The sequence below is a fragment of the Staurois parvus genome, unplaced genomic scaffold (assembly GCF_062004578.1).
Source record: "Staurois parvus isolate SC_StPar_1 unplaced genomic scaffold, SC_StPar_1.0 ptg000177l, whole genome shotgun sequence".
Taxonomy (NCBI): Eukaryota; Metazoa; Chordata; class Amphibia; order Anura; family Ranidae; genus Staurois; species Staurois parvus.
The window spans coordinates 7,346,132-7,361,061 of record NW_028317973.1 but is presented as its reverse complement, the minus strand read 5'-3'; the positions used below and the strand labels follow the sequence as shown (position 1 = coordinate 7,361,061).

General features: G+C 38.8%; 1 protein-coding gene across 1 annotated transcript in view; it reads right to left on the bottom strand.

The window, feature by feature from the left end:
• Nucleotides 1-395: 395 nt before the first annotated feature.
• CCSER2 (coiled-coil serine rich protein 2) overlaps nt 396-14,930 on the bottom strand; it is a 148,182-nt gene continuing 133,647 nt past the window's right edge. Inside the window, exon 11 of the mRNA XM_089677111.1 lies at nt 396-6,282. Within this exon, the coding sequence (XP_089533237.1) occupies nt 5,215-6,282 (1,068 nt within the window). The 3' untranslated portion in view covers nt 396-5,214. The remainder of the gene's footprint in view (nt 6,283-14,930) is intronic.

The window sequence follows — 14,930 nt, the reverse complement described above, 5'->3', positions numbered from 1 at the left end:
ATAAGTTACCGACCTTGGTCTTGTTTACTGACTATGCTTCTGCTTGATCCCTACCTACTGTATCTGCTACTGGACCCTGGCTTGTTCACCTCCTGGTGGGGCGATCCTGAGAACCATGACCTGGTACTAACACGTAGCAAAACCTATCTCCACAATCAGAAACTTTGGTAAACACTGGTTAGTCTTTAGACTCTGCACCTTGGGTGTGCCTGTGTAATCCACCAGGGTGACCTGCGTTTGTACTTATCCAGCTGGTCTGTGGATAGCTACTGGTCTCCGAGCCTGACACCAACCGTGACAAACTCAGAGAATTTAGTATACCAGAATAAAAACCAGGCATGCTACAAAGAGGTGTTGTATTTATTTCTCTTTAAAAGATCAATTAGACACAGCAATTATAAAACAAGTAAATTTTTATTATTATTTTACATGTAAAGAAAGCCAAACAATTGGAGGCAAGAAGATAATTTTAGGCACAACTCCAAGCAGTAAAGCTCATTTAAAGTGCATATTGTTTTCTTTTGTTTTATCACCTTAATTAAACGTTCTTCTATGCCACATAAAGTACAGTAGTTATATAGTTAAGTCTTTCCTTTTACAGATATTGCACACAATATTATACAAGAGAAGTTAAGATGTCAGTAGCTTCTAGAGCAGCCTAACTTGAGTGGGAAAAAAGCAAATGGAATTCTTCTGTGTCAACTTACTAGAAACACATATTGGAGCTGGATGACTCTGGTTGACAAGCCAGAGAAAGGCAGAAGAATGCAAACTTCCAGCTTCTAATACAACTGTGCCCAATGTTATGTAACTTATAAACTGAAGGCACACGTCTAACGCTTTTCTCCAGAAAATGGTTTAAACTTTAGTCTTCTGAAAGTTACAAAAATGGCCAAACTCCAAGTAGTAATTAAAAAGATTGATGCACTTAGCTTAACCTTTACAATAGCTTTAACTGTTATAAGATTAATAAGGGAAGGCAAGCATAGGAAATACAGATAAGGTGAGGATTATACAATGACACAATGGAAAACCAAAGGGAAAATATGACCATCCAGTCTGAATGATTAAGGCTGGTCTGTCTTGGATGCAAAAATTGAGGTCTGCAGTAAGTGCTGATTAATGTGTTATCCATCATGCAATCTACACAGGAAGGTGTTGTAGCTCTGTCTGGGCCTGGCTAGTCACTGGAAGACAACTATATGGATCGTTTCCTGGTCAAGCCAATTGCTACAACAATCCTCTTAGGAAGAGTGGCCTTTGAAAGTGTTGTTTGCCCTGTAGTTTTTGGCTTGCAAAGACCAAATGTGCAAGGCTGCATTTGTTTGCAAATATGACAGATCTTTATGACCTGTGTGGAGAATTAGTCACTATTTCAACAAAGACTGATAATGGTCCCATATTGGTAGTTACAACTCAGCTTCAAATGGCTGAACCCTAAATAAAAGGTGGAGTGCCTGCAGATCACCTCTTGCATTATGCATGTAATCAACAGAGGTAATTTCTTTCTAATGTTTACAGTGATCTAGATCTAAACATCTAGGTATGGCAGGTTTCCTACAGAGCTCTTGTATCTTAAAATGCACCAAACCAGCAGTTTTGAAAACCGTCAAAATCTTTAAGTACTGAACAAATGCAAAATGAGCAAAAGTGTGACAGTGTGGTATGGGTGGTCCCCTTTGTTGCTAGACAGTGGGAATTAGGCAAGGTTTAAGTTTTAAAAAAAAAAAAACCTTTATTTGTGAAAAAAAAAAAATAGTGCTGTCCTCCGAACTAAAATGTAAGTCATATGCACACTTTTCAGATTTGGCTATTTAACATGGACTAGTAAGTATTTGCGTACTGTAAATCTTCCAAGATCCAGAATCTACAGCAAAGCTATTATGCACTACTGGTAAAATATACCTGTATTATAGACTGCAGTGGACCAAAGAGTGTATATATAGTTAAAAAAAAAAGACAAACCTTTAGATCTGTGTACCCTTAAAAGATTGATTACTGTACAAAACTTGTTAAAATACCATGGTTGTACACTATAAAATCTTAGATCTGCTATGCGTGTCTGTAGGGTCACACATAGGTATGAATTATATGTATCCTTTTTAAAATAGGCTCTAATTGAATAAGAAAATCCAACAATTACACAAAAGTTCAGATCTGAGAAAGGATGCAATTAACCGACCTTTACTAAGTGGAAAATAACTATACTGCTACATTAGGGGAATCTTACAACACTTTATATATGTAACCAATACGAGATATAAGACTTGAAAGGTTTCTTTTCTGAATAAACTTTATTTTTTTTAGTATGATATTCTAGTCCTCTCCATGAAAAAAATTGTACTGATGTACAACCTAATGAAAAAAAAAAAAAAAAAAAAAAAAAAAAAAGAAGATGTGAGCTTCTAAAAATGTATTTCCAAATATCACAAAGAGAGCCCATAGCAAAAAAAAAAAAAAAAAAAAATCTCTACACTAACCTATTGCAGTATTCAGACTGAAAAAATAAAACACCACTGTCTATTGGTTTTAAGATTCTGCCATGCAATGGGGAAAAAAATCAAAATGCAGAAGAGGAAATAATGGACTTTGCATACAGATAGGCAGCCAGAGGGAAGCGACAGCAACATTTTTTCCTGTAAATATTGAAAAATGAGAGGTGTTATGGGCTTACCAAGTGAACAGCTCAAATATTTTCTTAATCTATGAGAGGCTATAATTTTCAGCAGATTATTAGGAGTATTACTATTGATGGACAGTAAGAGTATATGTTTTGCATAGCACATATCTATACAGGCATTATGTACTATTGGTTATGATGTACTTCAAATGAGACAGCTGATGACATATGCTAAATCAAGTTATCCATAAGCTGTAGCACCAAGTCACAGCCATATAAGCCCACAGTAATTATTCGTTTTAGTGATACCACTCAGTCTATTCTATCATCTGTACAAAAACCTAAAATATGAAATATTCACATATTTAGAACAGTGAGCCTTTTAGGTGGCTTTAGGGTTTATGGAGCATGCTTTGTGATGTTTGTGCTCATGGCTTCTCACCCCAGTATTGATTTTGCACAGATGTCTTGAATATGACATTACAAGAAGTCCCTACTGCATGGACAATTTTATACAAAGTTGGTCGATTTGACATTCATGTAAAAACAATGTGTCTTTTTAACAAATGACTCCAATTATATTTGTTACCGGTCTGCAAGGCAACTTATGTTTTGTATATGCTCATTCCATACACTAGGAAGAAATTAAATAAAAGCAGCCCTAGGATATCTAAGTAACTTGCCTAAAACAGAACTGGCTCCAACAATATTGTTTTTGTGCTGCAATAAAAAGAACTCTTGTAAAATAACCCTCACCCAACTATAGGAATATATTATATAGCCAACATTGTAACTTTGCTGGTCTTTAGAACATTCTACAAGTGACATGTTTACTAGATGTTTATTGAGAAGCCATATAATGCTGCCTTAAATGTACTTTTTATATCCCACTGCTAAGAAGGGCACCTAAGAAGGGCTAATAAATCATCATCTTGGACAATAGCTCACTGTAAACGTGTTCCTCAGAAATGTACTCCACCATGTATAACAAATTGTATAGCAAAGCCAAGACAGAACTATAAATAAAACAGCAAGTGCAATGGCATTTTGCATTACTTATTACTCCAAATATAAATAGTATAGTGATTAACATGGAAATACTCTCATGTGCAACATAAGATCTAAAGTCAGTTTTTGCCAAGGTAGGCATTTTTTAGTAATTCGAAAGCACCCATTTCAGGTCTGCTAGATACAGCTTGTGAAGTGGTCCAGCAAGAGTTATAGCACCTTTGTTGGCTAGTGCCATAGGGTTGTTAATCAAGGTCAGTGTATACAATATGTACCTTTGCCATATCATAAATAAGTAAATGTTTAAACTGGTCTATTGTTCGTGCCTTCCTCTGCTGAATATTTGCAAAAACAGAAAAAAAAAAAATACACAACAGAAAAACAGGAGGGTGTATGCAGCAAAGATATAAAACAGAGAGGTATACAAAGGACAGGAAATCCTTGACATTAGGCAAAACATGGTACTGCACAAGGGCAGGTGCTGAACTTCTCTATCCCACCCCAGGTATTCCATTTTCAACTAAATGCCTCCTAGCTCAAAAGGCATATATACACAAAAAAACATCAAGTACTTATCTCTCTTCCATCTTGGCTTCTAAAGTAAAAAGAAGGCAAGGAGATCCATATACAGAAGCCCTTCATTTTTCTTTTATTAAATATGAATAGATTTTGGTGTGTACCAACACCTTAATTAGTGTAAAACATAAGCAAACAACGTGAACTTCTGTGAAAGCTTTCCTGCAGCCTTCTGAAGCTTATATTTCTATGCATCATATCATCTAACAGTTTTATTAATATGAATATCTCACAGAATAAAATGTAAAAATCTGTGCTATTTCAGTTTAAATAATGAACTTAGAGCTGAAAGTCCCATTGATAATACTGTTATGCCACCCTAAAGCATTTTATGCACTGTTTTTTGGTCCTAATTTTGAAACATAACTGAAAAAAGGCAACCAGATCCCTAATTTGAATGTGAAGGAAAAGTTAATTTCATAGAAACTTACTAACAAAGTTAAAAATGAGGGAATCCATTTCATTACTCAGTGGCGAATTCGTTTTTTTGTAGACTGTGTCCTAGTATGGATGAACTCCATGACACAAGGGCAAAACTATGGTATGCAGGTCCAAACAGGGTAATGTGCAAAATACAAATATCAACTTAATAAATACAATTTATAATCTTAAGATAGATAAATAAGTAACATACTTGCATAGAACCTGAAAATACATTGTACATCTGGCAGTAAATTATATATTACGCATAAATATATGGTTTATATTTGCACTGTGATGATCAGGACTCAGAAGACAATCTGGAAAATGGATGAAAACATTTGTAGCATATAGTTTATAACCGTTGAACTGCTGTAGAAGGCAAAGCAATTGATTTAACTGGATACTTAGTCAATATCAAAGCATAGGTATTTATGTAGGTTAAGAATTAAATTTTTTTCCCATGATGTTCTCCGTAAACCCAACCTTGACAACAGATTGTATTAAAACACTACCACGGCCACTGTAATTCCTTAAAACAGGAGACTACGATTGTACCCATTATTTCGGTATCACTATTTTATTTTAATTTAATGTGATTTTGGCTGAGGGAGTCGGGATTGCCTCTTTGGGATGGAGCAAGCATCAGTTTCACGCATACCATCTTTTTTAAGGGGCCTAGGGATAACTGAAGACAAAGTCTTTCCTGGAAGTTTTGGGGGTTCCTTAGGAACATCTTGTGAAAGTACATCGGGCTTGGAAACATTTGGTGCCTTTAGTTTGGAAGGAAGATTACTAGGAGGTCTGAGCAATGATCCCTTGGGCATTAACTTACTTACTGGCTTTGAGGGTTCAGCTGCTGGAGCTCGCAGTTGAGAAGATAACTCTCCTTCACTTGACTTGACTTCACTATCAGTTGATGGCATTGTCAGCCTATCAGTTGATGGGATTGTACTATGAATTAGGTGTCTTCCATCTGGCATGGTTTTAGTCAATAGCGACTGACCAGAAGGTGACTGTATCCTTTCCAACTTGCTAGCGTTGGAGTCAGGAGTGACATGTACAGTGGTCTGATGCACAGGATTGGTATTCGGTATTATCTGTTTCTTTTTGGTAAGGAAATTCTCTTGCTGACAAGAGGGGCTTAATGAACTCATCAAAATTTTAGAGTCTGTGGAGCTACTGTTTGGAGAGGATAAAGTGTTTCCTCGATGTGCCAAAGTATTTTGCAGTTTTGACTTTGGGCACTGCAAGGTCTTTGGGCTTGAAACTTGTCCAGGCAATGATGCATTTGCACTTGTTTTAGGCTTTACATCCTTTTGTTGACTAGGTGAAAATTGTGGAACAAGGTCAGTAGAATATGGTCTAACATTTTTGTTCTCATCAGATTGTGCATGATTTTTGTCATGTTTCACTTTAATATTTTTAGGATTGTCTTCCCCATCATTTATCTTCAACTGAGTGCTTAACAGATCACTTAGTTCATTTGTAGGGATGATGGAGCTGGCACCAGAGTCCTCACTCTGGTAGGAAGATATACATTGTTGGATTTGCTCTTCTGGTTCATTTGGGACCCCGATAGGTTGACATGCTGTTAATTTTCCCGAGGGGTGGTCTGTGGAACTGAGGGTGCTGCTGGAACACTGTAGTATTTGAGACTGCAGAAAAAAAAGAAAACATTTATTAGGACTGAAACAAAGTGTTCAATTTTTATTTAGGGAAATGACGGTTCACCAAAATGCTCAAGAATTAATTTCCATGGCAAAACTTCATATTACCAATTATTAAGGTTGACAAACATGCATATGCAAATACATAAAAAACTAAAAAGGTCATATTGTAGTTTATTACAGAAATTATGCATGAGCCAAAATAATATTCAACATTCCACTGTAAATTATGCATTCATATTTATATTTAATGTTGTCAGGAATAAAAAATGCAAATATTAAATGTACACAATTACTGCAAAACTAAACAGTATGTACTGAGGCAAACAGTTTTTCAATGCAAATTTTTGCCTCATTAAAATGTTTATAAAGTAATGGTGTTATTGAATTTGTTCATTCAAGAAGGCAGTCCATCCAAAATAGACGTATAGAAACCGCTACTGGCAATACAACAATCTGAAGTAAAAAGTACCCAAATTAAGAGGAGCGGTTTTTGGACATAGAAAGCCTGTATCTCGGAGTGAGCCAACTTCCTGAGACCAACAGAAAAAATTAAAGTAGCATGGACAATGCATCTGAAAAGAATATGCTTGGTAATCCTTCAGCGATGCACAAAATATGATATCTTACTGAATGAAGGCATTTTACTGTAGAAAAATAACTAAACACATGGGTGCTACTTTCTAGAAATACTACCTGCCTGGGTATCTTTGGCTTCAACAACTTTTGCATTACCGACCTAGAATAAGTATGCAATTAGAAGGTCAGAGTGCAGTCAGAGCTTCTGATTTACATACTGCTCCCAAGAAAGTATTGAAATCATTGCATTACAACAGAGGGTTTAGGGATAAACCTCCTGAGCTGTAAATCTAACCCTAGGCATGAAAAATGTTAACTTTAAAATTGCTTTTCACCCCATTATGCAGAATGACATGATAAGTTAATAGAATGTGACCTAACAGAGTAAATATTAATATTGAGGGTTTGGTGAATTTCCCAAACAAGGTTTATTTTAAAGTACATTGAGCATGCTCTGTGTCAGGCTTGGGCTGCATTCACACCTGAGAACAACGATTTTCAGTCGTTTGAGCTTTTTTTGATTATTTTTGCAAGTGTATACAGGTGTTTTCAGAACTGTATTAAAGGCGTTTCACATGTGTATTCAAGCTTCAGGCTTTTTGTTTTAGTCCATGGAAATCACTAGGGGGGGGAGATCAGTTAATATTGGCAAAAAAAAAAAAAAACATGCCTGAAAAAGCACTTGAATCAATCATTTTCAGGCGTTCCCATTTAAGTCTATAGGGCCAAAAATGCTCAATTCTGCCAAAAAAAGCAGTTTATGTACTTTTTGGAGTGACAGGTGTTCATCTACAAGTGGGAGGACACGCAGATGGCTTAGAAGGGCTATTGAATACAATGGGTTTTTGCTGGTGGAGCGTCTTAGAACTTCAAGCTACAAAACTCTCAGATGTGAATAGTTCCTTCACACTACAATCATGGTGAAGCTCCTGCTGGTGGAGCAGGAGCTTCTTTTGGGCGACGAGGTTTGCCGCGGTTGGGCTGTGATACACTGTTGAGTTGCTTAGCCTTGTTTCCACATCCTAAGCATGAAAACATAGAAAATGGAGTGGGGAAAAATGGCAGCAGGTGCTCTGGACAGAGGATTAAAAATTTTAAATATTTGGCTGTAGCAGGAGGCAGTTTGTTTGTAAAGGGCAGGAGAGTGGTACAATAATAAGTGTCTGTTCAACAGTGAAGGTTCCCTGCAAATTTGGAGATTTGGTCAGGATCAATGGTGTCCTTAATGCTAAGAAATACAGGCAGATACATATCCATCATGCCATACCATCAGGTAGCTGCGTGATTGGCCCCAAATTTATTCTGCAACAGGACAACGACACAAACATGCAGCCGATGTTATTAAAGCAGAGTTCCACCCTTTTTTTCCATGATCCTTGCCATACAATGCCCACCCGCAGAACAATCTGCCTAGGCGATTTCATCATTAGGCGATTCCCTAGGACTCTTGGGAAATTGCCATTGGTTTTCCCAGGTGTCTTTGGGAAGCCTAATGGTGAAGTCTTGCAGGATTTTTTGACCCGAAGTGAAGTTATCGGGAGGAATGATTGACATGTTGCCATAACAACAGGGCGGGATCTTCCGTCGCCACCTCCATTGTTATGGCAACCTACAAACAACAGTGTGCCATCCTGTGTCCTTACAACGCAAGCGCAAGATCAGGAGGTGCATGTTGGGTAGCCAGCTGCACCGAATCCAGAAGAAAGTAGGAGCTAGCTTCAGATGCCCACACTAGTATTGGCCGCTGCCTGCCTGCCGGGATCCTGCTGAGGAATGTCACATTTACAAGTAAGCAAACGACATACACTTAGAACACTGTCCTAATTATATACTGCAACTGAAGAGAATCACTGAGGTGCTTTTTATAGAAAAGTGCTGAGGAGACTGGAACTCCGCTTTAAGAACTATCATCAGCATAAAGAACAAGGAGTCCTGGAAGTGATGGTTTGGCCCCCACAGAGCCCTGATCTTTACACTGGATTGATAAAGTCAGTTTGAAATTATGTTTTAGTTCTTTATGCAACTATGCGGAATTAACTCATAATAGGAATGTTCCATGTACTGTAGGTAATAATGTAAAGAAATTTGAAAATTAGGTGAACAATTGGTAACACACTACGCCGATACGCCAACAAGGATTGAAATCCTGCAGTCCCTGCAAGGTCCCTCTGCTCAAGAAAGCACATGTCCAGGCCCGTCTGAAGTTTGCCACTGAACATGTGAATGATGCAGAGGAGGACTGGTTGAAAGTGTTGTGGTCAGATGAGACCAAAATCGAGCTCTTTAGCATCAACTCAACTCTCCGTGTTTGGAGGAGGAGGAATGCTGCCTATGACCCCAAGAACACCATACCAACTGTCAAACATGGTGGTGGAAGCATTCTGCTTTTGTCCCAGCTGCCTGGATTTCATTGACAAGATCATCACGATCAGTTCTGGGATGATTCCTCACTGTTCTCATGATCATTGACACGCCACGAGGTGAGATCTTGCATGGTGCACTAGACCTAGGGAGATTGGCAGTTGTTTTGTGTTTCTTCCATTTGCGAATGATTGTACCAACTGTTGTCACCTTCTCACCAAGCTGCTTGGCAATAGTTTGGTAGCTCATTCCAGCCTTGTGTAGGTCTACAATCTTGTCCCTGACATCCTTGGACAGCTCTTTGGTCTTTGCAATGGTGGAGAGTTTGGAATCTGATTGTTTGATTGCTCCTGTGGACAGGTGTCTTTTATAAAGGTAAAAAAATTAGATTAGCAGTGCTCCCTTTAAGAGACGGCTTCTAATCTCAGCTTGTTACCTGTATGAAAGACACCTGGTAGCCAGAAATCCTGCTGAATGATAGGGATCAAATATTTCCCTCATGAACATGCAAATCAGCGTATAATTTGTTAGACATCCATTTATTTTGCATTTTTTGTTGCTATTCTGTCTCTCAGTGTTACAATACACCTACCATTTGATTTTTAGACTGATCATTTCTTTGTGAGTGGGCAAACATTCAAAATCAGCAGGGGATCAAATACTTATTTCCTTCACTGTATGTGCCACTTTGTGTTGGTCTATCACATAAAATCCCAATAAAATACATTTACGTTTTTGGTTGTAGCATTGCGAAATGTGGAAAATTTCAAGGAGTATGAATACTTTTTCAAAGCACTGAATGTACCATCTGAAACAACATGTATATACTGTAGAGCATTGACAATTAATATTGTGTAAGAAAAACCCTTCATCTAATCAGTACTGTGTCAAAGCAGGCATTCTGCAGCTGCTTGTTTGTTCAGGACCACTTTTTAATTACACAATGTCTGTAGAACAGCACGTTCCTATACCCAACCCCCAATGATACCATCAATGTAATCCAGTAATTAAAGGCAAGAATGTGCAGGGTATGCCTGTCAAATGCCTGACAGGTTTCTGTGAAGCTAGAAGAATGGACAGAACCTTTGACTGTCTGAGGTTAAGTTTGTGACATCATTCACTTGCCTCTGTATCTTAGCCAATCAGATGAAGCCTTGTATTCATTAATAAAACACAAGGTTTTTCCTAAATGACTGAAAAGCATTAAGGTTGACTCAAATTTGTTCTTGCAGTAGATGTCAAACACAGCACTGCATACCGTATGTAGCTGATGCAACTACAATATGATACAGTGTACAGAGTTCATTTTGTAATGGAAATAGTACATTTGGGTCAGCTTGGCTCAAATTATTTAAAATGCCAGGGAACCTGGAATTCAGCTTTAAAGCTGAACTCTGAGAATTAGACAAAATATACTTTTGTGGGGGCCCTCCAAATTGCAAGGGTTCAAAGTTTGTTTAGTCTAGGAGTGCAGGAATAAGCTGTACTACTTACCCTATCCCTTAGTGTGGCAACAAGCATTTAACCCTTGAAGTGCAGGGGGCAATAGTGCAAGGACATATTTTATATGATTTATGGAGTTCAGCTTTAATAAAGGGTCCACTTTTACAGGATGTAGTGGGTTGCTTTCACATACATTTCCAATTAATTTATTCAAAGCTGTATGGTACAATGCTATAAGTGTTGGTATCCACTTGGGTATATAGCATTAGTTTCATATTTATTGAGCAGCTTGCCACTTTTGTATCCATGTCTGTACACTCAGAAAAGTACAACACAAGTCACAAAAACCTTTAAAAAAAAGACAAGAGCCCTCTGTGTAAAAACTTGACTGTTGCATGCAAGACAGTATGGATCGTGCAACATGCAGGAGTAAATGATTCCACAGTGTGATGTCAACAGACAGAGGTAAGCAGTACATGGGAAGTAATTTTAAATAGTACTATACCACGCTTTATCAGAGAAGTAATGGACTAACTCCTCAAATCCTTTCCAGTGGCAAATAGGGAAGCAGCAACAGGGAGACAAGGACAAATGGCATCAGAGCAGCACATACAACAGTGACTATTAGGGCTGGAACAGAACAGGATATCATGTATTTCGACTAATTTACCAAAACATTTTGGGGCTCATGCATCAAAAGTATGTGGTAACAGGAAAGAAAATCTTCCGGTTGCTTATAACAAATCAATTGCTACTTTAAAAACTCCTGTAAAGCATCCACCTATTTCACACTATAAAAGAGAATCTGGGTCACAAATATCTGTTTACACTGTAATCAAAGCTAAAAACTACCCTAAAAAGGCTCCTTAAAGTTCAACAGTAAAAAACAATAAAATTTTATATAATATATATATATATATATATATATATATATTTCACCTTAAGTACAGTATCAAGAAAAAGTATGTGAACCCCTTGGGATTACGTGGAGTTTTGCATGAATTGGGCATAAAATGTGCTCTGAACGTCATCTAAGTTACAACAGAAGAACACAGTCTGCTGAACATAATACTACACAAACATTAGATGTTGCCATGGTTTAATTGCACATAACATGTAAACATTCACAGTGCAGGGAGGAAAATGTATGTGAGGCCCTAGCTTAATGACTTCTCCCAGAGCTAATTGGAGCCAGGAGTGAGCCAACCTTGACTCTAATCAGTGTGATGATATTGGATGTGTTGCTGACAGCTGTCCTGCCCTTAAAAAAACACACACCTGTTTTGGGTTTACTGGTTTCAAGAAGCACTGTCTGATGTGAACCATGCCTCGCAGAAAAGAGCTCTCAGAAGACCTACCATCAAGAATTGTTGACTTGCATGAAGCTGGAAAGGGTTACAAAACTATCTCCAAAAGCCTTGATGTTCATGTGTCCACAGTAAGACAGATTGTCTACAAATGGAGAAAGTTTAGCACTGTTGCTACTCTCGCTAGGCGTGGTCGTCCTGTAAAAATGACTGCAAGAGCACAGCGCAGAATGCTGCATGAGGTAAAGAAGAATCCCAGAGTGTCAGCTAAAGACCTACAGAAATCTCTGGCACATGCTAACATTTTTGTTGACACATCTACAATAAGGAAAACATTCAACAAGAATGGAGTACATGGGAGGACACCACGGAGGAAGCCATGTCCAAAAAGAATATTGCAGCACGTTTGAAGTTTGCAAAAGAGCACCTGGATGTTCCACAGCACTACTGGCAAAATATACTGTGGACAGATGAAACCAAGATTGAGTTGTTTGGGAAGAACACAAAACACTATGTGTGGAGAAAAAAAGGCACAGCACACCAACATCAAAACCTCATCCCCACTGTAAAACATGGCGGAGGGAGCATCATGGTTTGGGGCTGCTTTGCTGCACAGAATACGCCTTCTGGAGTGGCCCAGTCAGAGTCCTGACCTCAACCCGATTGAAATGCTGTGGCATGACCTTAAGAGAGCGATTCACACCAGACATCCCAAGAATATTGCTACACTGAAACAGTTTTGTGAAGAGGAGTGGTCCAAAATTACTCCAGATCGTTGTGCAGGTCTGATCTGCAACTACAGGAAACGTTTGGTTGAGGTTATTGCTGCCAAAGGAGGGTCAACCAGTTAAGTCCAAAGGTTCACATACTTTTTCCTCCCTGCACTGTGAATGTTTACATGTTATGTGCAATTAAACCATGGCAACATCTAATGTTTGTGTAGTATTATGTTCAGCAGACTGTGTTCTTCTATTGTTGTGACTTAGATGACGTTCAGAGCATATTTTATGCCCAATTCATGCAAAACTCCACGTAATCCCAAGGGGTTCACATACTTTTTCTTGCAACTGTATCTGGGTTTTCATTTTCAATAGACTGTGGATAAGTGAGGCATAAACGCACTTCCCCACCAATACAAATCCACACTAAATATCATGAGATGGCTACTGTACATTTCAATTTTTTTCTTTGAGTTGCTTTGAAAAACCTTTCATTTACGGACAAGTTCAGTAAGCTTGGCCTTTAAATTTGAATGAATATTTCAAAGAGGCTTCAAAGTGAAGTTTCAGAACCTATTTGTGATAATTCAACCTCAAGTAAAAAAAACACGCCTTCAGTTACATTTACTCCCTAGCATTAAAAGTGAGGGACTTTAACTGAAACGAGCAGTATGCAGGAGTGCTGAGCCAAGTCTTGAAAGTCTGTAATAGGCAGACTAACTGCTACTAACTCTGGGTAAATATTTCCAGCCTGATTGATAGCCCTCACTTTCCCTAAACATGGTGGCCCAGGTGGAGGCTGCTTTGCCGCGCACACAATTAATCAGTCATGTTATCCTACTAAAAATACAAGAACAGGAATGCTGTGTGGATTGGTGGACTAGCCTCATTAGTAAGTATGCAGGCTGCAATCTCTATTCATGGAAAGACCTTCCATCTTGTGTCCCAACGGCGGACAGCCTTTTTATAGAAAAATGGCTATACAAAAAAAAACATTTAGTTCACAGAACATAACATATTGATTTATATCTAATTATTTATGTTATGTGTGTAAATTAAGCCAGTATGTACAGGTCTATTAATCTAATTGCCAGGCTCTATAGAAAGCACACAAAGCTGCCCACGTTTACAGCATCCTGAGATTCCTATGCAAATCTTGACTTTCTAAAAAGTAAAAGACTAAAACTGGTGATAAACAAATAGGATTTTTTCCATTCAGCTGGTAAGCTGAACAGAAAAAAAAAAAATCTAAAAGATTTCCTCACCTATGCTACACACTGCAGATGGACAAATCTCCCCATATGATTATTGTATTTTGACAGCCAGGCCCACCATCTGTCAAAATACCCAAACAGCAGCTGCATCTGATTTGTGCATCCACTGTTCAGCTAACAATTTTCTACTCGTTTCCTTTGATTTTTCAACTGAGAGATGTAGGGTGGGAGGTGACCGACGGGGCCACCCGCTGAGCAAATTTTTGGTGATTCATTACACACTGGCTAAAATCTGAACAAAGAATGTTCAGTGGAAGTCAGCTTTAGTCAGTGAAAAAATTGCTATGTTTGTGCTTCCTCCCTTCACTGTCCGTTATGGCATGCTGCTGAGAAAGAGTGGCATGCTGCTGAGAAGGTGTGCCATATAGAATTCCTTTTCTTTTAATAATACTTCCATATTTGTATGACTGTTGTGAGGCATGTATTCAGTGTATTTTTTTTACATAAAGGGTTGCTGCCTTCTCTAACTTGTACTGGGTTTATATTGTGTACTAAGCTTAGCCGCAAAACTGTCTTTAGCAGGATTCATCTTATAACCATGAAATAAAACAAAATTTCTTTACTTATTAAGTAAATGTGAAACAATTCATTACAGCCCAGAGGACAGTGGGAATATTCTTGCAGCAGCTGCAAAGAAATCAAATTTAGTTGTCACATGTGCCGCCTGCTCACGCCCTTCCCCCCCCTCGCCGCACACAGCTGGGAGCTCTCTGCACACCCCCGGCGGGCACAGGGCTTCCCGTGCTCAGCGCCCTGTCGGAGACAAACGCCGCGCTCCCTTCGCGTGGCTGGAGTGAGGGGGGCGTGCCTCGTTCCGGGGCAACCCGGAGGCGCCCCACGCGGCTTTTAAAAGGCCAGCGCGAGACCACGGTCTCTCCCCCTTCCTCCTGCGCTGTCCGGCCGCTCTCCCTTGGCCCTGCCGCCGCCGCTGTCGTGGGAGGTCCGGGTGGGGA